Genomic DNA, 23110 nt, shown 5'->3' on the forward strand with positions numbered 1-23110 from the left:
CAGTCAAAAAAAAAATCAATAGGGCTTTTTGGCTTTTAAGTATGCGAAGCACCGCCGGTACAAAGCTGTTGAAGGCGGCAGCTCACACCCCCTCAGTCAGGAGCAGAGAGAGATAGAGAGAAAAACAAACTGAAAAATCAATACGTGCCCTTTGAGCTTTTAAGTATGCGAAGCTCCGTGCAGCATGTCCTTCAGGAAGCAGCTGCACACAGCCCCCCTGCTCACACCCCCCTACGTCAGCGCAAGAGAGAGAGAGAGAGAGAGAGAAAGTAAGCTGGATAGCTTCTCAGCCATCTGCCAATAGCGTCCCTTGTATGAAATCAACTGGGCAAACCAACTGAGGAAGCATGTACCAGAAATTAAAAGACCTATTGTCCGCAGAAACCCACGAAGCAGCGAAAAATCCGCGATATATATTTAAATATGCTTACATATAAAATCCACGATGGAGTGAAGCCGCGAAAGGCGAAGCGCGATATAGCGAGGGATTCACTGTATATAAAATCATAGGTGGGCACTGCCAGCAGAGGGCAGAGGGCTCTTCCTGTGTGTGCGTGGGTTTCCTCCCACAGTCCAAAGACATGCAGGTTAGGTGGATTGGCGATTCTAAATTGTCCTTGGTGTGTGTGTGTGTGTGTGTGTGCCCTGCTCAGGATTGGTTCCTGCCTTGCGCCCTGTGTTGGCTGGGATTGGCTTCAGCAGACCCCCGTGACCCTGTGTTCGGATTCAGTGGGTTGGAAAATGGATGGATGGATGGACTTTCCATGCCCTGAAAAATTTGTTTTTGTGGAGGAGTGCCAGTCGTGAGTCGTAAGTGCTCTGTGTGATACAACATGAGAAAAAAAGCAAAAATAATAACGACAAACCTACAAAGGCAAGTTAAATAGAAATGTACTTGTGGAACGTTTAACCTATGTTTGACATTCGAATATTTACTTATTTTTAATATGAGTATGAAAAAATAAAATGAAATGATGAATAGAACTGCAGCTGTAAACTTTGAATGCATCGCTAAAGGCTGATTTAAGTCTTAACTTCTCTCAAATGGATTTACATTAAAACATATTGTTTAAACTCCACAAATCTCGTCCTCCATTTTTCACCACCGTCCACCTGTGACTTGACTGACTCTACTCTTCACATTCGTTCCTGACCAACTAAAATAATATCTTCCGTAGTTTGCCTGTCACTAGAAAAATTCTGGTGGTCACACATTGATGAGATGGTGATATTTTTTTTTGCATACTTTTGTACGGATACAGTTAACAGGAATTATATGTAACTGTTTAATGGCAGTTCATTGTGATTATATTAGGCTTGTCAGTTTATTTCAGGGACCTAAATTTAATTGATTTGTTGTTTTTTTTTTTTTGTTTATGTCACTGCATGGTAAGAATATGATTGTGCTGTCACCATCAGTGTAAGCTGACTGTTAAAAAAACAGATATGTTTATACTATGGCACCAGCGCCATTTTTGTTTTATTTATTTATTTTTTTGTTTTAGTTATTTGACATGGGTCACTTTGGGAATTGTGTAATGCACAATGCCGGCCAATACATCCCAAATGCTGCATGTTTTCTGTCATTTTTTTGTGTATTTTTTCCAAGAGTCTTGTAGACAGATGTTGCTATTGTTGAGTGCCCCTTGTGACATTCTCCACATGTCAGTCCACTGTTTTATATTGAACTCCTTCACATCTCGATCCCACCAATCCTGGCTCCTCTCTCATGTCCACAGGATCCAACGTGCAGATTCACTCATGGCATCTTTAAGCACTGGACAGCTTAAGTGGAAAAAAATTGCAGATGTCCTGCACTGTTAATAATTTTCAGCCTGCATGTGTTGGTCTTATGTTTAAGCTAGATGGAACTTGATAGATACATAGATGAAAGGCACTATATAATAGATAGATAGAACTTTATAGACAGACAGACAGATAGGTAGGTAGGTAGATGGAACTTTATAGACAGACAGATAGATAGATAGATAGATAGATAGAACTTGATAGATAGATAAATAGATAGATAACTTTATAGATAGATAGATAGGTAGGTAGATGGAACTTTATAGACAGACAGATAGATAGATAGATGGATAGATAGAACTTGATAGATAGATAGATAGATAGATAGATAGATAGATAGATAGATAGATAGAACTTTATAGATAGATAGATAGATAGAACTTTATAGATAGATAGATAGATAGAACTTTATAGATAGATAGATAGAACTTGATAGATAGGTAAATAGATAGATAGAACTTTATAGATAGGTAGGTAGGTAAATGGAACTTTATAGACAGACAGATAGATAGATGGATAGATAGAACTTTATAGATAGATAGATAGGTCGGTAGGTAGATGGAACTTTATAGACAGACGGATAGATATAAACAGATAGAACTTTATAGATAGAACTTTATAGACAGAAAGACAGACAGACAGACAGATAGGTAGGTAGGTAGGTAGATTGAACTTTATTGACAGACAGATAGATAGAACTTGATAGATAGATAGAACTTTATAGATAGATAGATAGGTAGGTAGATGGAACTTTATAGACAGATAGATAGATAGATGGATAGATAGAACTTTATAGATAGATAGACAGGTAGGTAGGTAGATGGAACTTTATAGACAGACAGATAGAACTTTATAGACAGACGGATAGATATAGACAGATAGAACTTTATAGACAGATAGATAGATAGATAGATTGAACTTTATAGACAGACAGACAGACAGACAGACAGACAGATAGATAGATAGATAGATAGATAGATAGATAGATAGATAGATAGATAGAACTTTATAGATAGACAGCTAGAACATTTACAAAATGTTGGTGTCCTCAACTCATATTTTGCATTAAAACATCACAAAAAAATATTGAGCTCACCTGCAAGTGCATTTTCTATGTCTGTATGCATTTTCTCGTGTATCTCACACTATTGCATTAAAACATGAATGCTGTCAAAACAAAACAATGCAATTCCAAATATACCGATATGACTTCTTCATTTGTCATTTTGTCACGTGTCACTGTGTCACTTTATTCACATGTCCAGTCGCATGTGTGATGTGTTTTTTAGTTAGTCAGATGACTGGCACTGAGGTGTACAGTGGAGTGGAGCCACTCAGGTTCACTCTGATGGAGTCATTTACATGTTCATCTGTCAGTCTTGTTCTGATTTCATGACAGTCACGTCAGACTTACAGAGGTATGGAGACCCAAACAAAGCAGACATTTTCAGAGCTGCTTGGTGAAGATTCTTATAGTTATCAGGCTCTACTAAGCTCCAGAAGTGTTGTTGAGACTTGAACTGCACATTATTTTGAAGGTTTACTAATATATATAAAATCCAACACCTGTCTGTCTGTCAGCTTTTCACGATGGAACTACTTAACGGATTTAGATTGTGTTGTTTTCTATAATTTGCTTGAACATTCTGGTTGATTTTGCGACTTCTCTCATTTCGCTATGTATCAGAGTTTGCTTGCTGTACCGATTTATTTACGTGAATCCGAGAAACACGCAGTGGGCCGAGGGGAGGGGCCTTCCTCACTCACTCGCCAGCTTCGGGGCATGTACCTTAACTCCACTTAGCTAGCGAACGACAGAACAATTGAATTCAACTTTGTTTGATATTTAAAATAAAGTGTTACTTAGGTCTTGATCAGTAAACCCCTGATTCTCTAATGAATCGCAAATGAACGAATGGCAACCACTCTGTGTTCCATATAATCGTTGGAGGGATGACACACAATGGAGGGTGGGAGTGTTGTGGGAGGGTATGGATGTAATTAAATAGATATATCTGTAATTATATTAATTAATATGTTTAAATTATAATCGAAATGTAATTGTTATGTCATTTAAGTACAAAATGTCGTTGTGCCACTGCACATAAAGGTATGAAATATATTTGAGGGTAAAGGTGTACATGAAGTAGATAGAGAGTAAAGAAGTAATTCAATGGTAGATTACAGATATTTAATCAAATACTTCTTTATATGCAACATTTGTAGTAAAGATGGTGTCTTGTCCTTGAATGAGTGTTCCTTGGTATGGAGTATTTACAACTTTAACTTTAACGTCACATGAACGCAAAACTCTTGAAAAGGCCACATAAAGTTGTCCATGTCCAAATACAGGTTCGGAGAGTTAAATGCCAACTCTGTCCATGGTTTGACTTTGGGATTTGTTGATTGTCATGGCAAATGCCGCCTTAATGGGAAATTGGCGGTGTTTAAGTTTAAAAGGTAATTCCAGGTCAGAACTTGTAAGGTCAATTCTGGGAATCAAAACAGTATTATTAGTATGCGATCCCATAAGTACTTCTGCTTCAATAACATTGTCTGTCATGGTGTTCACGACCAATCGTGTACCGTTGCATAAACCTTGTTTAGCATTAAGGTTTCTTAATAGCATGACTATTGTCCCCATTTTAAGGTTACGACTGTGTCGTGGTAACCCGGCTGGGTTAATAGTGTTTAAATATTCTAATGGAATATTAATATGCTCAGTTTCGTGTTCAGAATCAACATTGTCAGTACTTAGAAAGAGGCGGCTTTCTCCAGGAAGCAGCGCAATGACTTGGTTATTTATCTGATCAACGTTAATATTCTTTGGACATAATATAGCTCGGCGCGTTAAAAGTGGTATTTTGTCTAATGAGATTGCTTGACCAAACACCTCTGTTACTAAGTCTTCGCAAATAAAGGCTTGAGGGATCTGAATAATATCTGGGTGAAGTTCATATGTATTAGTAAGGTTTCCATCTCCTAGTTGCAACAATCAATTGGTATATTCTGGATCTGCACAACGCATGTTTTGTACTAAATGTAGTTTCTCAAAGTAATGCCAATTGTCTGCATATTTTAAACTGGACTGAACAATCGCTGAATGCATGGCATGCGGAACAATAGCCAGGCACTGTCGGAAGTCCCCTCCTAATAAAAGTACTTTTCCTCCAAATGGAATATTATTATTCATTAACGCTTGTAGAAGTTTATCAATGGCGTTGAGTAAATGACTGGATGCCATTGTACATTCGTCTAAAATCAATAGTTTTGCAAGATGAATTTCATTTGCATTGTGACTGTCCATTTTCATAATTGACACCGATGTCTCCGTGATTGGAACTGGAAGTTTGAATAAAGAGTGACATGTCCGACCATTTATTGACAGATTAGCTGCTATCCCGGTTGTAGCCGATGTGATAGTCAGCTGTTGTTTTGCAGAAAAGAAATGTATAAGTGTTTCATAAAGGTACGTCTTTCCGCTTCCCCCAGGGCCGTCAAGAAGGTAGCATTTGGGTATCGGGCTGTTGTCTTCTGTGGCAAGAACAATCTTATTAAAAGCAGTGGATTGTAAGGTATTCAGATTGGAAATCATAGTTTGCGCAATCTGTTGCTCTTTCTGAAGATCTATTGGCGTTGAATGTAAAGCAGGTAATGAATGTGGAACATGTGGTAAATTGAAGTTCTCCAACGTATGTTTCAGAAGCGCGTTGTACACGCCTGCGTTCATTGTGTCTATCCATGCGGGCTCGATTTTGTATTTCCGTTAGTTGAGCTGTTTGTTTTTGGAGCCGTGACTCCATTAGCTATACGGCGTCTACTGTTAAGAATTATAATTGCACTCACGTTTAATACGGAGTGCTCGTGTATTGTTTCTTTCCATCTGGTGCCGTTTCTGTGTTTTCTGTGGTTGGACTGTTAATCATGTATTACTGTAATACTGTAATGTGATTTCAATATGCCGTGTATTCTGGACCTCTGGGGCTTCCGTACTGTAATACAACCTTCGAATTCTCTTGTTTATTTGTTTGCTCTGTGGTGGGCTCGTAGCAGTGCGGCAGTGCGCGTGCGCCTCGATGCACCCAGCGCCCATATCCGGTTTACAACCTTCGGTTAGTAAGATGGATGAGTTTGAGTCCAGATATTCTCTTAAGTGTACGCCACATTAAAAAGATAGATTGCAATTCAGATTGTGGATCGTGATTTTGTGTTTAAAGGATCATGATATGATTTTTTGGAAAGATCGCCCACCCCTAATGTGACTAATCAAGTTTTCAAATTTATGTAGGATTCATTAATCCTTTGGCGAGCTACTCGGAAAGGGTTTGTGAGCGTTGTGTTGGAGACCCCTGGTATAGAGAAAGTATAGGAATCGTGAAAAAATTTGACCTCGAGATTTTTGATGAATCTTGACATTTTAGACTTTCCTGATTTTTGAAATTAGGTCTGTCTGTGTGTCAACACAATAACTTGAAAACGCTTTGACTTCGGTCAGTGAGGTTTTGTACCACCTGCTTTAAATCAAAAATAAGGAATCCTATCAATGTTTGGGCCCCTTCCGACAACTAGAAGGGGTGTAACTTTAACTGAATACTTTTGCAAATTCTCAAGTAAACTATGATTATAATTACAGATGATTCAAATTTTGTATAGATATTTGTAATGATAAAAAGCAATCAGATATGAAATTTGAGAAAAAATTACTCAACCAGAAGTCGTATTTTATGTAGACAACCATCCAAATTTTTTGTACCATGGAAGTATAAATGTGTACACGATATTAAAAACTGTATTCAATTTAACGCATATTCTTTCAATTTTTATTATTCATTTTATTTTAATTAATACATCATCAGTTTAATAATAATGTGTAAACATTGAATATGCCATGTGGATATAAAGATGTAATGGGAACAATAAACTGCTATGTCCCCTTTGTGTTCCTGGTTATACATATAATTTTATGATATATATATATTTTTTATTTCCACCATCATTATCATAATTAAATATAGCTAAATACACTTTTACCTATAGCAATTTATTGCAACAAATATATAATACTAACTTTTTCTGTTTTTAGGTGACTATAACTCTTTTTACTTTGCACGTAATCTCTGTAATGCGTATGTAATCATGACAAAATTCCACCACTCTTTTCGTCCTTCTGAAGTGTGAAAATATCATTTTAATGTAAAGTCTGATTATAAATAGAGATAAATGATTGTGTATTGATATTATCAATTAGTTATGTTGAGAAACAAAGAGATATGATATTTCAGAAGTGTTGCGCAACTGCAAGTGGTCCTGATGACCTTTCCCTCTGTCTCAGTACACGAGGACGTTGAGGGCAGCGCACTCCTGATTTTGACCATAGCAACCTTTGCTCTGAGATTATAAGGCAGCTTTAGGAATGGGAAGGCATTTGCCCTCCTAAAACCCCCCTGTGTCGATGCTTAAGTTACTTCAGTTATAAAACACAATTACAAAAATGACTGACAAGTGCAGAATGTCGCGGGGGGCACTCGACGATGGCAACATGTGAGTTTCTTCAGGCTGACCCTATACAGGGCCTCATTGATGGAGAGGAACAGCCGAGGATGCTGGGATTAAGCGGAATAAAAACAGCGCAGGAGTAAAAGAGTCGACTAGTTGACTGTCATAAGCAGATAGCCAGACTGGTTATGTGTAGGGCAGGGTGGGCATGTTTGCCCATTTCCTCCTTTTGCTTGTATTTTAGTTGCCTCTCTTGCTTGAGGCGGTCAGACAGATGTCCACATTCTCCATTTTATCCTGATGTGTTCTTTTATTTTCTTCTTGTGCACTTAACAGTTGGCCCAACTGAACGATGTCTTCGGCTAGCACATCCACCAAATACTATGTGGGCATCGACGTGGGAACAGCCAGCGTTCGTGCAGCACTGGTGGACCAAGAGGGCGTTGTGGTGGCCGTGGCCGAAGAGGCCATCCAAATCTGGGAGCCTCGGCCTGATCATTACGAGCAGTCCTCCACTGACATCTGGGCTCGGTGCTGCATTGCCTGCCAGGTATGTCCGGTTTTGCCGGGGACTGTGATGATGTGGGTTCGCTCCACACTCCCACCGTCATTCCGGGAGCCCTGAACCTGACACCGTCGGTAATGTCACCGATGAGCTTTTCAGTGAGGCACAAACAATAAAGCAAGGGGATGGTGCAAAAAAGTACAAAGTGCTTTTATTAAAAATCAACAAAACAAGCGTTCAAATAAATAAGTGCAGTGTCTCAAAATCTTTTAAATAAATCATCTATAAAAACAAAGGTGAAAAGTGGAGGTTAAAATCCAATAGAAGAAAAAAAAGTCCGTTTAAAAACAATGAGGTTAAAACAATGGCTGGAAGCAGTCTTTTAAAACAAAGCCCGGTGCCTTCTTTTACTGGTGACTCCCCTGTTTCTCCCATCCAGGCTGTGCACCAGGGGAGTCACCTTACATGAAACTGACCTTCTTCACAGTACTGGTCTGGTGGCCTTCTGATCCCTGGCTCCGGTTCTGCTCACCCAGACCAAGACTTGGGCTCCCCAGCAAGGTTATTATAGTTAACGAAAACTAAAATCAAAACTGAAACTATTATTAAAAAACATTTTCATAAACTGAAATAAAATAATTAACAAAACCAAAATGAAAAACTAAAACTAAACGAAACTATTAAAGTAGCTGGAAAGACTAACTTAAATATAATAATAATTTACTAAAATATTCTTATTTTTCGTTTTTGAATGAATATTCTTGCCGTTAGTCTTTATACATTGTAAGTTTTAACTCTAAAAGAGAAAGTCATCCACTACGACCCGTCCCCGCACATTTTCATCCGGCTGGTGACGGAGGGCGGCTATCCACACAGCACAGAGCAAGCTGAGTGCGGGTGCATAAAGCGTGAGAAATAGAAAGCGATTTGCGTGCCGCCTTTCTTTGCACTTGTTTTTGTCGGAGGATGTCCTAAAATGGACACTGTACCACGGCTGAAATCAGAACGTGCTGTTCAACAAAAACTTTATCGTATGGACAGAAAAATCACGAGTGAGTAACGTTTCAGTTTATTTCTCAGGTGACTGCTTTTTATTGACAGCAATACACCTGCCACATCGCATGGGAGAAATCGTTTTTACTTTCTCATATACGAAGTATAGAGAAAGTATAGTAATCATGAAAAATTCGACCTCAATATTTTGATGAATCTTGACGTTATAGACCTCTCAGACTCCAAAAATAATGTTTTTTGGAATTGTGTGTGCGTGTGTGTAAACACGATAACTCAATAATTCAGCTAGATGGATGAAATTCGGCATGTAGTTGTTACACCACAACTTTAGATCGGTATTAACTTTTAGGCCAAATCCATCACTCGGAAGTGGTACTTTACCTGAACACATACAATTTTTTTTTTTATTTATGCAGCTGCAGAGTCCGATTTATTCAACATTACTTTTATAATAATTGTTCAATATATTATTAATTTGATTTGTTGCTGATGGTTCCTTAATGTACATAATATAAAAATACTAGACAAAGAGCCCGTTTCGACAACGTAAGATGAAACAGGCACGAGTGGAATAGTATAATATATAATAAGTATAAGCACCACAAACCCGATATAGGTGTATTGAATTAATGCGTAATTAGGCCTTGAGCTGTAGTCGAAATCGCCTTTCAGGCCTCTAGAGCTTTAATCGAAGTCACCTTTCTCTTTGAATTTTTGCGGCCGTAAATCTGCCGCCTCCCGCGATGTTGGGGTTGGATGTCGGTCGAAGTCGCCTTTCTCTTTGAATTTTCGCGGCAGTAAATCCGCTGCCTGCCGCGATGTCGGTCTCGTAAGGTTTTTCGGGCAGCTGCGCAGAAGGCGACTGTGCATTCGGCTTTGGACGGACATTAGTGAGTGAGTGAGGAGACTGGCGAATTATGTCTTAAGATGCTCATTGTCTTGAGGTTTACTCCTCAAATATCCATCCCCAAATCTGAGTATACAAAAAAGTTGAGGGGAGACCACTCCTGATTTTTGAAAATAAAACTGATCGAGAGACTGACTAGGTGATCATACAAGATCAGCATATTGTTGCTGACCAATCACTTTTGCTTTAAAAACATCGTTTAACAACAAAGCGATACAAAGGTAGAGAGTCTGACAAGTGATGAAAAACTAAACATACTAATGGGTTTTTGTATTTATTCTGGATTTATTAATTTATCTTTTTAAGTTCATATTCACAACTCAAAATACCTGATATTGTGAAAGTAATCCATTAGCAGAATTATATTTTAAAATATTTGTCTCCCTTTTTTCAATGTTTCTCTCTCTCTCTCAAAATAGATAGTTGAAATATCACATTCTTTTTGTTCTGAACATCAGCCATATCATACATATTGCATACCAGGGAGTTTTCCTGCCTTACATCCAAACCTGCTGCGGTAGGCTCCAGGTTTCCTGTGACCCTGCTCTGGATAAACAAGTTTAGATAATGTATATGTTGTTCTTAATCTCAGACGCTGTCTCTGAGGTTTTGTGCCTGTCCGTATTCTTATTACCTGCTCTTGCTCTGCTCATTATGGGTTTACTGTCCTTTATGGTGGTCTATTCAAGTTTCACTGCACCTAACCTTCACACTACATGCTTATTGTTCTTTGTTTCCATCAATACAGCGAGGTGGGGTCTGCACACTCATTCAAGTCTAAGAGCCCTGTTCTTCCTAAGCCCCTGTGATTTTCATGAGAAAATATTTTAAAAATTATACAATTGTGTAAAATTATTCATATTCAGTATCTAGTTTTGATTATGCTTGTTTTTATCAGACAAAAAACAAAACCAGATAGTAAACCAGGTAGTGTAGTAAGCTTCCACTAACATTAAACTCATATCCAAATCTGTTAAGTGTACAGTTCTGTCTGATTGTGACACAAAACTAACTCCGTAGGCGCTCCATGCCATAATTACTAAAACTAAAACTGAAACTAATGTATATATAAAAATAAAATAGAAATGTCTTTGTGAAATAAAAACTAAACTAAAACTAAAAATACACGATGAAGGAAAACTAAAACTAAACTGAATTTCCAAGTAAGGTCAGAAAAAATATAGAAATAAAAACTAATATAAAAAGGCAAAACTATAATAACCTTGCTCCCCAGCGACCAGGATGCTCACACTGGGGCTTCCACTTTCCAAGTCCCCGACTTCCGCTGCCTTCGCATTCAGTGAGCCAACCTTCTCCCGGTCATTTTTGCTCCAAACAAGTGCTCAGCAGAAGTGACCACTACCGTTGGCCCTCGGGTGCCAGCCAAACACCCCACTTGGGCTTGCCTCTCTCCGCTGCCTGCAATCGGCTCGCGCGTGCTCGCTTGCTCTCGTACTCCTGCACTGGCTTTCTCCTTCCTGCTTCCTTCGCCATTAACCTCCATTCTTTCTCTTTCCTTCTTTTTCCTGTCCTTCCTACTAGCCTAGCCACCTTGTGCTTCTGTATATCACAGGGACGTAGATCAGCTGTGGCAATCAGCAGCTCCCGGGAACAGTTACGGATGCGGACGACTCCTCACCTGTGCACTTAAGTGAGAACTGCCCGCATCACGGATTCCCCGGGAACCGCACGGCCACACACACACACACACACACACACACACCACGCCCCCTCGCTAAGCTGTGAGTACGGCGATTATTTATTTTAAAAAGTGGCCCTGTTAACTTGAGCTGTGGACCCGCTACACCACAGGGACTTGACACGGGTTCGGCTTTAGTTTGTGTGAAAATGTTTTTACCCCTTCCAAGTACAGGCAGTCCCCGGGTTACGTACGAGATAGGGACTGTAGGTTTGTACTTAAGTTGAATTTGTATGTAAGTCGGAACAGGTACTTTAATAAATGTTATTGTTGACCGACTGTAACCAAGTGCTCTGCCAATGAATGATGGAGTTTCACCTCTTTCTGACCTTTTTATTATTTCTACTTTATTTCCCATGCTGATAGTTTTTCTCTTCTTTACTGTCTCACCAGCACTTGCATCAGATTTGTGTTTCAGAGACATTCTTAAAGGGTGAAGATGAGCTCCTCTGCACAGCACTGTACATGCTGTCACAGCAGATTAGGCACCAGTCGTCAACATGTCTGATGTATAGGGTGGTCCAGATCTAATTATGCAATTTTCATTACGCTATAACTTACTCAGTTTATTACATAGAAAATCACCCGAAAAATCCCGGACCATCGAGAAGTGTGCGAACTGACGACACAAAGAATCGTCTTCGCGCCCAACTGGAATTGTCCCCGCATAAATCAAAGTCATCCAGACGATCTGGATCTGCGGAATTAAATCTGGACCACCCTGTACTAACAAGAGACAAGTTCCTGCTATGTGCGTAACAGTACAAGCAGGCTTGCTATTGAGAGGGACGGTTCATCACCAGCCCACCTCACAGTCACCTCCACTACAGTCCCGCTGCACCACCGCCCCCATTCAACACGCAGCCATCCGAGGCACACTACAATGCTACCCCCCGCCGCCCCGTTCACCCTCAATGGCCTCTGTTCAGCCACAACAGGGTCACCACTTGCAGCATTACCAGCCTCCCACCTACAACGAACGTGGCAGCTGTGTGTGGTGTTCGGGCAGTGAAACCGCTTGCCGCCGGGAGCCACCCGATGGACACTACACTGCGCGAGCAGTAAAACTGACCCCCTCCAGCCTCTGTCCAGACACCACTTGCAGCGTCCCCGGGCTGAAGATGATGGAGCGGCAGTTACTGAGGCGCATGCGTTGCAGCTGCTGCTCCGTTGGTATGTTGTAGGTCGGGTGTCCGTAACCTGGTGACTACCTGTATCCAGTTTTTGCATATTTGGTATAAGATAGATAGATAGGTACTTACTTTATTAATCCCAAAGGGGAAATTCACATACTCCAGCAGCAGCATACTGATAAACACAATATTAAATTAAAGAGTGATAACAATGCAGGTATACAGACAGACAATAACTTTGTATAATGTTAACGTTTACCCCCCCGGGTGGAATTGAAGAGTCACATAGTGTGTGGAGGAACGATCTCCTCAGTCTGTCAGTGGAGTAGGACGGTGACAGCAGTCTGTTGCTGAAGCTGCTCCTCTGTCTGGAGATGATCCTGTTCAGTGGATGCGGTGGATTCTCCATGATTGACAGGAGTCTGCTCAGCGCCCGTCGCTCTGCCACAGATGTCAAACGGTCCAGCTCCGTGCCTACAATAGAGCCTGCCTTCCTCACCAGTTTGTCCAGGCATGAGGCGTCCCTCTTCTTAATGCTGCCTCCCTAGCACACCACTGTGTAGAAGAGGGCGTTCGCCGCAACCGTCTGATAGAACATCTGCAGCATCTTATTGCAGATGTTGAAGGACGCCAGCCTTCTAAGGAAGTGTAGTCGGCTCTGTCCTCTCTTACACAGAGCATCAGTATTGGCAGTCCAGTCCAATTTATCATCCAGCTGCACTCTCAGGTATTTATAGGTAACTAGCAAAATACCCGTGCTTCGCAGCGGAGAAGTAGTGTGTTAAAGAGGTTATGTAAACATATATATATACATAAACATATATACATATATATAAATATCTACATATACACATATCTACATATACATATACAGTAATCCCTCGCTATATCGCGCTTCGCCTTTCGCGGCTTCACTCCATCGCGGATTTTATATGTAAGCATATTTAAATATATATCGCGGATTTTTTGCTGGTTCGCGGATTTCTGTGGACAATGGGTCTTTTAATTTCTGGTACATGTTTCCTCAGTTGGTTTGCCCAGTTGATTTCATACAAGGGACGCTATTGGCAGATGGCTGAGAAGCTACCCAGCTTACTTTTCTTTGTCTCTTGCGCTGACTTTCTCTGATCCTGATGTAGGGGGATTGAGCAGGGGGGCTGTTCGCACACCTAGATGATACGGACGCTCGTCTAAAAATGCTGAAAGATTATCTTCACGTTGCTATCTTTTGTGCAGCTGCTTCCTGAAACGACATGCTGCACGGTGCTTCGCATACTTAAAAGCTCGAAGGGCACGTATTGATTTTTGATTGAAAAACAAACTCTGTCTCTCTCTCTCTCTCTGCTCCTGACGGAGGGGATGTGAGCTGCCGCCTTCAACAGCTTTGTGCCGCGGTGCTTCGCATACTTAAAAGTCAAACATCCCTGTTGATTTGTTTGCTTTTCTCTATCTCTCTGACATCTGCTCCTGACGCGCACTCCTTTGAAGAGGAAGATATGTTTGCATTCTTTTAATTGTGAGACGGAACTGTCATCTCTGTCTTGTCATGGAGCACAGTTTAAACTTTTGAAAAAGAGACAAATGTTTGTTTGCAGTGTTTGAATAACGTTCCTGTCTCTCTACAACCTCCTGTGTTTCTGCGCAAATCTGTGACCCAAGCATGACAATATAAAAATAACCATATACAGTGATCCCTCTCTATATCGCGCTTCGCCTTTCGTGGCTTCACTCCATCGTAGATTTTATATGTAAGCATATTTAAATATATATCGCGGATTTTTCGCTGCTTCGCGGGTTTCTGCGGACAATGGGTCTTTTAATTTCTGGTACATGCTTCCTCAGTTGGTTTGCCCAGTTGATTTCATACAAGGGATGCTATTGGCAGATGGCTGAGAAGAAACCCGGCTTACTTTCTCTCTCTCTCTCTCTCTCTCTCTTGCGCTGACGTAGGGGGGTGTGAGCAGGGGGGCTGTTTGCACACCTAGACGATAGGGACGTTGCTACCTTCTGTGTGCAGCTGCTTCCTGAAGGACATGCTGCACTGTGCTTCGCATACTTAAAAGCTCGAAGGGCACGTATTGATTTTTGCTTGAAAAACAGACTCTCTCTCTCTTTGTCTGCTCCTGACGGAGGGGGTGTGAGCTGCTTTGTGCCACGGTGCTTCGCATACTTAAAAGGCAAACAGCCCTATTGATTTGTTTGCTTTTGTCTCTCTCTATCTTTGTGACATGATCTGCTCCTGACAGGCACTCCTTTGAAGAGGAAGATATGTTTGCATTCTTTTAATTGTGAGACAGAACTGTGATCTCTGTCTTGTCATGGAGCACAGTTTAAACTTTTGAAAAAGAGACAAATGTTTGTTTGCAGTGTTTGAGTAACGTTCCTGTCTCTCTACAACCTCCTGTGTTTCAGCGCAAATCTGTGACCCAAGCATGACAATATTTAAATAACCATATAAACATATGGTTTCTACTTCGTGGATTTTCTTATTTCGCGGGTGGCTCTGGAACGCAACCCCCGCGATGGAGGAGGGATTACTGTATATACATATACACATCCACATATACATATATATATACATATACAAATTTACATATCTACATATATATATATATATATATATATATATATACATATACATATAGACATACATATATACATACATACATACATTCACATATATATATATATATATATATACTGTATATATACATATCTACTTATTGGCTCCTGTATTTAGGATATAGCGGGTTGGATAATGGATGGATGGACATTTGTATGCATAGCCCTATTTGCCCGTTTTCGTTTTTTTTCTTTCTTCAGTAATATTTCAGCAAACCCAGAGCTTGTCAGTTCAAATCCTGGTACTGACACCACTGTGTGACCCTGAGGAAGTCACTTCACCTGCCTGTGCTGCAAAAAACAAAAGTAATGTAACAAATTGTACCTCAGATGTTGCAAGTTGCTGGAATAAAGGCATAAGTAAAATAGATAAATATGTATTATGCACATAGGAACTATTCATTTATTTTCAGTCAAGTCATCTGCAGCAAACCTTTATAAATGAGGGTTTCTCCTTTTTAGATAGTGCAAACTGTTTCTTCTTCATTGAGGTTTTCTCTTGGAGAGCTTTTTTGATTTCATTGAAAATTAAAGCAGCAGCTGCCAAATTATGTAGCTTTCTTATTAATTTTTCAACATTGTGTAAAATAACTTTATAAAGTAACATAAAAGGTTTAAATACTGGTTATCCTTTTACACTAAAATATTACTAAAGAGATACAAAAAAAGTAAAATGCATATGTTCTTTTTCTTTAAGGAGATTTAATATTACTGAAGAAAGAAAAAAAAAACTAAAACAGCCAAATGGGGCTATGCATACGAACTTAAAAGGTTTAAATGAAACAGAAATATACACTTTTATTTTTACTTGCTTAACTTGTGGAGGGTGTATCCTGTAGCAAAGCCCTAACTTTTTTTGTGAAAGCCCGTTTCAGTCAATAAGACTTAAAAACAGGTGTAAAGATATTGACAATAAGCTACGCAAACCACCAAGACATGGAATCGTTTAAATCAAGTATCATTACATCTTCCTTTCTTAAAGAGAAGTAAGGCAGTACTTATAAGCTTACATATTTATATATATATATAGACATACATACATATATATATACATATATCTATATCTATATATATATCTATATCTCTATATACATCTATATATATATATCTATATCTATATATACATAAATATATATAGATATATATATATATAATATCTCTATATATATATATAATATCTCTATATATCTATATCTAAATCCCCGCGAAGTACTGCTTTTAAATTTTTATTAAGAAGAAAAGCTTTTTAAATTGAGGGAAAATATCCCAATAGCAATTTGTTAAGGATCTGTTTTTTTGTGAAGCAGCCTTAACACAGCTTTTCCGCTGTTTTATAAACGAACGCCATATAAGGTCTTCCTTTTTCCTTGCTTCGCCAAGGAAAGAGCCTTTTTATTAAATCCAAGGGTTCTCGCTTTTTTTTTTTGTTTGTTTATTACAATTGTTATAGTTCTGTTTGTATACGACGTTGTCAGTTCAGCACTCAGGTTGGAATATGACCAAGTTGTGCAAGCTTACTGTTAAGAATGCAACGTATAGTTGTACATGAGTAAAGCAATCTTGCCTCAAATCAATGGCAACCTTTTGTAGGTCTATGAACTTAATTTAAACTTTAGGTTTACACGGTGCTTTCTTTCTGAAGTACCTGCACTCATGAATATGTCTGTATGCGTCAGTCGCTCAAATCCCCGCGCTTCGCACCGGCGAAGTACTGCTTTTAAATTTTTATTAAGAAGAAAAGAAAACCTTTTAAAATTGAGGGAAAATATACCAATAACAGTTTGTTAAGGATCTGTTTTTTTATGAAGCTGCCTTCACTCGAGTGATCACTTCGAGCTGACTTGCTGGCTAACCATAAGCGTTACCTGGTAGGTAACCACCCATACAATCAGATTGTGAATCAGACTACGAATGCCGTGAATGTAATTACCCCGATCTACATGCTGTCAAATAAACGAACCACACGCCGTGGCGCAATTTTAGGGGCTTCGCCTCTAGCGCTGACGTCCGAGGTTCGATTCCCGTAAGGGAGTGAAGTGAGTGGCTGGTTACCTACCAGGTAACGCTTATGGTTGGCCAGCAAGTCAGGTAACTTCAGCCACGGTGCCTTCAGTTGTGAGAAGCAGATCATAGAATGGATGAAAATAGTTTACTGTCAAATAATGCAAAGAGTACGCGACACGTCTTTCCCCCTTATTCTTGGCTCATCAGGCGTACACACTCACTGCACTCGCTTACGGTAATCGAACCTCAGACGTCAGCGCTAGAGGGGCTTCGCAGTGGTGAAGTATTGCTTTTAAATTTTAATTAAGAAAAGAAAACCTTTTTAAATTAAGTCTTAAAAAGAGGTGTAAAGATATTGACAATAAGCTACGCAAACCCACCAAGACATGCAATCGTTTAAATCAAGGCGCAAGTCGAAAAACACCATCCCATAATATTAGTTAATGATTAATACATTTTTTATATGTATTGTAAGCATACAATACAACTGATAATATGTTGCGCTTATTTATCTGGTGTACTGACATTTTTGCGCGTTTAACGGCTGAAATCTAACGTGGTTTGTGCCCTTCAGAATGAAAAGAGTTTGCATTTACCTTTTTAATAAAAGGCAAGCTTTTAAGTCTGAGAAATCACCCCGTAAATGCACATGTTTAATTGCACATGTGTTAATATGTATGCTTACACAGTATTAAAAGACACTCAACAATTACACAGTATTAAAAGACACTCAACAATTAACGTCATTTACCTTCGTTCCCGCGTTTGACTTGTGCTGTAAATCTCTTCCTCGTTTTCAGTTCACGTGATTACGTAGGAGGCGTAATACGTGATGACGCAATACGTGACTCCGCCTCCTCCATTAGAGTATATGGACAAAAAACAGGTTCCAGTTATGACCATTACGCGTAGAATTTCGAAATGAAACCTGCCTAACTTTTGTAAGTAAGCTGTAAGGAATGAGCCTGCCAAATTTCAGCCTTCTACCTACACGGGAAGTTGGAGAATTAGTGATGAGTGTGTCAGTCAAACAGGTTCCAGTTATGACCATTACACGTAGAATTTCGAAATGAAACCTACCTAACTTTTGTAAGTAAGCTGTAAGGAATGAGCCTGCCAAATTTCAGCCTTCTACCTACACGGGAAGTTGGAGAATTAGTGATGAGTCAGTCAGTCAGTCAGTCAGTCAGTCAGTGAGGGCTTTGCCTTTTATTAGTATAGATGAATGGCTTCAGAACTTTAGACAAAATGTAATATTAAATAAAGGGAACCAAATACATAACACCTCATCTAGACTGCTACTAAAAGAGAAAAAAGATGTGAAAAGGTACTTGTCCTCTTAGTTCATCACTCATCATAACCAAAGTTAATTAATAATATGACTTAGCGGAGTGAACACAGCCAGCCCTGTTGTATCTGAACCTTCTGATATCTTGACCCTAACCATGACGGTGAAGGCTTTTACATGAACACTACCCTTGATCAAAGATTATTCCAGAAGAGATGCAAATTTGTAAAATGCTGTGCCTCTCCCTCACTTCCTTGTGTCCACTTCCTTAGCCTTCTTCCGATGTCGCTGCCGCTTTACTAATCTTCCAAAGCTCCTTCCACGCGACTCCACTGATCATTTCGCTGCCCAGTTTCCTGCCTGCACTTTCACTCTGCCGGCTCCAGCTAACAACACCCACTCACTGGAGGTCAGAGGCAACAGCTCCTTGAGCTGGTCCAAGCCAGGATCCTTCCCGAGTAGATTAAGGAGAGGAGTTTGTCTTATACAGGTGCTGGTCATAAAATTAGAATATCATGACAAAGTTGATTTATTTCAGTAATTCCATTCAAAAAGTGAAACTTGTATATTAGATTCATTCATTACACACAGACTGATGTATTTCAAATGTTTATTTCTTTTAATGTTGATGATTATAACTGACAGCTAATGAAAGTCCCAAATTCAGTATCTCGGAAAATTAGAATATTGTGAAAAGGTTCAATATTGAAGACACTTGGTGCCACACACTAATCAGCTAATTAACTCCAAACACCTGCAAAAGCCTTTAAATGGTCTCTCAGTCGAGTTCTGTAGGCTACACAATCATGGGGAAGACTGCTGACTTGACAGTTGTCCAAAAGACGACCATTGACATCTTGCACGAGGAGGGCAAGACACAAAAGGTCATTGCTAAAGAGGCTGGCTGTTCACAGAGCTCTGTGTCCAAGCACATTAATAGAGAGGCGAAGGGAAGGACAAGATGTGGTAGAAAAAAGTGGACAAGCAATAGGGATAACCGCACCATGGAGAGGATTGTGAAACAAAAATGTGGGGGAGATTCACAAAGAGTGGACTGCAGCTGGAGTCAGTGCTTCAAGAACCACCACACACAGACGTATGCAAGACATGGGTTTCAGCTGTCGCATTCCTTGTGTCAAGCCACTCTTGAACAAGAGACAGCGTCAGAAGCATCTCGCCTGGGCTAAAGACAAAAAGGACTGGACTGCTGCTGAGTGGTCCAAAGTTATGTTCTCTGATGAAAGTAAATTTTGCATTTCCTTTGGAAATCAAGGTCCCAGAGTCTGGAGGAAGAGAGGAGAGGCACAGAATCCACGTTGCGTGAGGTCCAGTGTAAAGTTTCCACAGTCAGTGATGGTTTGGGGTGCCATGTCATCTGCTGGTGTTGGTCCATTGTGTTTTCTGAGGTCCAAGGTCAACGCAGCCGTCTACCAGGAAGTTTTAGAGCACTTCATGCTTCCTGCTGCTGATGAACTTTATGGAGATACAGATTTCATTTTCCAACAGGACCTGGCACCTGCACACAGTGCCAAAGCTACCAGTACCTGGTTTAAGGACCATGGTATCCCTGTTGTTGATTGGCCAGCAAACTCGCCTGACCTTAACCCCATAGAAAATCTATGGTTGTATTGTGAAGAGGAAGATGCAATACGCCAGACCCAACAATTCAGAAGAGCTGAAGGCCACTATCAGAGCAACATGGGCTCTCATAACACCTGAGCAGTGCCACAGAGTGATCGACTCCATGCCACACTGCATTGCTGCAGTAATCCAGGCCAAAGGAGCCCCAACTAAATATTGAGTGCTGTACATGCTCATACTTTTCATGTTCTTACCTTTCAGTTGGCCAACATTTCTAAAAATCCTTTTTTTGCATTGGTCTTAATTGATATTCTAATTTTCCGAGATACTGAATTTGGGACTTTCATTAGTTGTCAGTTATAATCATCAACATTAAAAGAAATAAACATTTGAAATATATCAGTCTGTGTGTAATGAATGAATCTAATATACAAGTTTCACTTTTTGAATGGAATTACTGAAATAAATCAACTTTGTCATGATATTCTAATTTTATGACCAGCACCTGTATGTGCTGCTCTTTAAGTTCTTTTGCATCTCTCTCTCTCTCTCACACACACACACACACACACACACACACACACACACACACACACACACACACACACACACTGTCCATGGCTGGACAGGATGGCTCCGCCCACATAGCAGACTCTCTCTCTCTCTCTGGCTCCGCCCCTTCCCACTAGGTCTGTCATTCAGGCTCTGCTGCTTTTGACAGCGTCTCTCCCTCACAAACTCCAACACCTGCCTGACAGTATGTAAAGACATGGCGCTCCATGTGGTGTTCAAAATATTGGGCTTGTACTTTCAACAGACGATCACAGTGTTATTAGGTTCTTTTTGGTGCGCTTTATTGACTTTATTTGACTTTTATTTACTTTTGGTTTTGTTTTGCTCCCTATGTGTTTCAAACCTTATTTATTGTCATTGACTGTGCATTGATTTTTTCCATTGCCAGTTCCTAAACTAACCTTTGCCATTTTTATAAGAAACACGCAACACTTGTAGGCCATTTCTGAAAGTCCTTATTGAATAAACTTTATTATTATTATAAAGAGCCTGTTTTGTTTTTTGAGTCAGCGTTTTTACAGTTGCCCTCTCCCATTTTGGCATTTACAGTTCTTTGTTTTTGTGTGGGAAGGCCTCAAGCCTGATTTTGTGTTTCAGTTCCAGGCCTACTTTGTGTTTTCAGGCCTGTTGTAGAGTTTTCTAGACCTGACTTTACATCAGCCCCTTTCTAGTTTTCCATCTACTAATGATGCAGATATGTGCCTGAGCTGACATAGTTTACTCTTTTTGATCTTGCAAGCCATTTTCATTTTTTAAAGAGGCTTTGCAGCTGTCACGCCATCCCTCGGCTAGCGGAGTTCACATTTACATCAATAGTTAATGAGCTGAGATCACTGTGCTCGCTGCACGTTCTCCCCTTCCCCTGAATTATTGATAGGTTGCCACTGTCTCCTTTGTATTCGCATCCTTTTCTACTGGCTGCTCCTGATTTTGTCTTTTTCTTTTGCAGAAAGTGACGCAAGGAGTAGATGTCAGGCAGATCCGAGGGATTGGGTTCGATGCCACTTGCTCCCTTGTGGTGCTGGACAAGGATTTCCAGCCACTGGCGGTGAATGCTCAAGGTGCGTTTGACTGCCCTGTGACATCGTCATGTGTGAATATTCATTAAGCTGGTGTGCTTTACACTTGTTGTCCTCAGGCGCCCCGCTGGTGTCATTAGCTTTCAGTCGTCTGCAGTCATACACGTGTCGGGTGACATGAAGGGAGCGGCCAGAAAGCCAGGGCCTCTCAGGTCAGGGATGGACAGAAAAGGGCCTTACTCATGGTGTGCTGTTTCATCATGTTTCAACTGCTTTGGGACATTTTTCACATCATTATGTGAGAGAGAAAGTGGAGCGGGTGATAGGAGGTCTGCACACACCTCATTCTCTGGTGGAGTGAGAGTGAAAATCATCAGCCGTCCAACATGTTTTAACCACTGTGGGGATGTGGCAGTGCGGAGCCTGTTGTAGTAATGCTGGGCACAAGACAAGTAGCAACCTGGGCACCCACACACACACACACACACACACACATACATACACACACACACACACACACATGTGTTCAGTGGATTCAGAAAGAGTTCTGTCCCCTTCATGTTCCGCACACTTTATTGTGTTGTAGATAGATTTAATTTGTAAATGGGTCAATTTTCCATTTTTTTCTGACCAATCAACACTCAAAAACCCATAATGACTAAGAGAACACTTGTTCTTAGAAGGGTTTGCTGATGTATTAATAATGAAAAACTGAAATCTCTTATTTCATGTAAGTGTCCAACAGAACTACTGAAACATGCAGTCCATGCTTGCAAACTTACTGGTGTGGCTGAATTAAATCAGCTCTGCAAAGCCGAGTGGGCGAAAAGTCCTCAGCAGTGATGTGAAAGCTGAGGTCAAATTATAGAAAGCATTTTTTGGTGAAATTAGCTAAAGGTGCTGCAACCAAGTTTTGAAATTACTGCATTGGGGCAATTACTTTTTCACATGGGTGACAGTAGTACTAGGGTGTTGTACCATTTTAGCCATTTTGGATGTAGTGAGAAGTCAAACAAAATAACACCTTTTATTGGCTAACTAACTAAAAAGATTACAATATGCATACAAAGAGGGGTCTGAGTTGCCTCGAAAGCTTGCATGTTGTAATCTTTCTAATTAGTTAGCCAATAAAAGGGGTCATTTCACTTAACTTCTCACTAAATGGGTGACAGGATAACTCTGTTCCTCGTATAAAGAAAGTTGTGATTTTTAAATTGAATTATATGTTCATTCAGATTCCCCTTCTTTAATATTGAATTTTGTGTAAAGGGCTGAGGCCATTCATTGTGTAAAATGTCAGAAGGGATTAGGTAGGGGGCACATGCATGCCCCGCGGCCTTTTCTCTCACTCTATGTATAGTCCATATTACTGTGAAATGGAGCGAGACCACTGGGAAAAAAAGATGCCCTCACAGTCAAAAGCCCAATTTGGTCGCTAGAGATGGGCTGGGGTATCTCTTTTA

At 40.1% G+C, this 23110-nt stretch overlaps 1 protein-coding gene across 2 annotated transcripts in view; it reads left to right on the top strand.

Moving 5' to 3' along the window:
• The window catches only part of fggy (FGGY carbohydrate kinase domain containing), a 183543-nt gene that overhangs the window by 21580 nt on the left and 138853 nt on the right, over window positions 1-23110 (top strand). For both annotated transcript variants that reach the window (XM_028810782.2, XM_028810783.2), the window contains exons 2-3: window positions 7639-7852; window positions 21578-21689. In XM_028810782.2, coding sequence (XP_028666615.1) covers window positions 7655-7852; window positions 21578-21689 — 310 coding nt within the window. In that variant the 5' untranslated portion in view covers window positions 7639-7654. The remainder of the gene's footprint in view (window positions 1-7638; window positions 7853-21577; window positions 21690-23110) is intronic.

This window comes from Erpetoichthys calabaricus, chromosome 10 (genome assembly GCF_900747795.2).
Source record: "Erpetoichthys calabaricus chromosome 10, fErpCal1.3, whole genome shotgun sequence".
Lineage (NCBI taxonomy): Eukaryota > Metazoa > Chordata > Cladistia > Polypteriformes > Polypteridae > Erpetoichthys > Erpetoichthys calabaricus.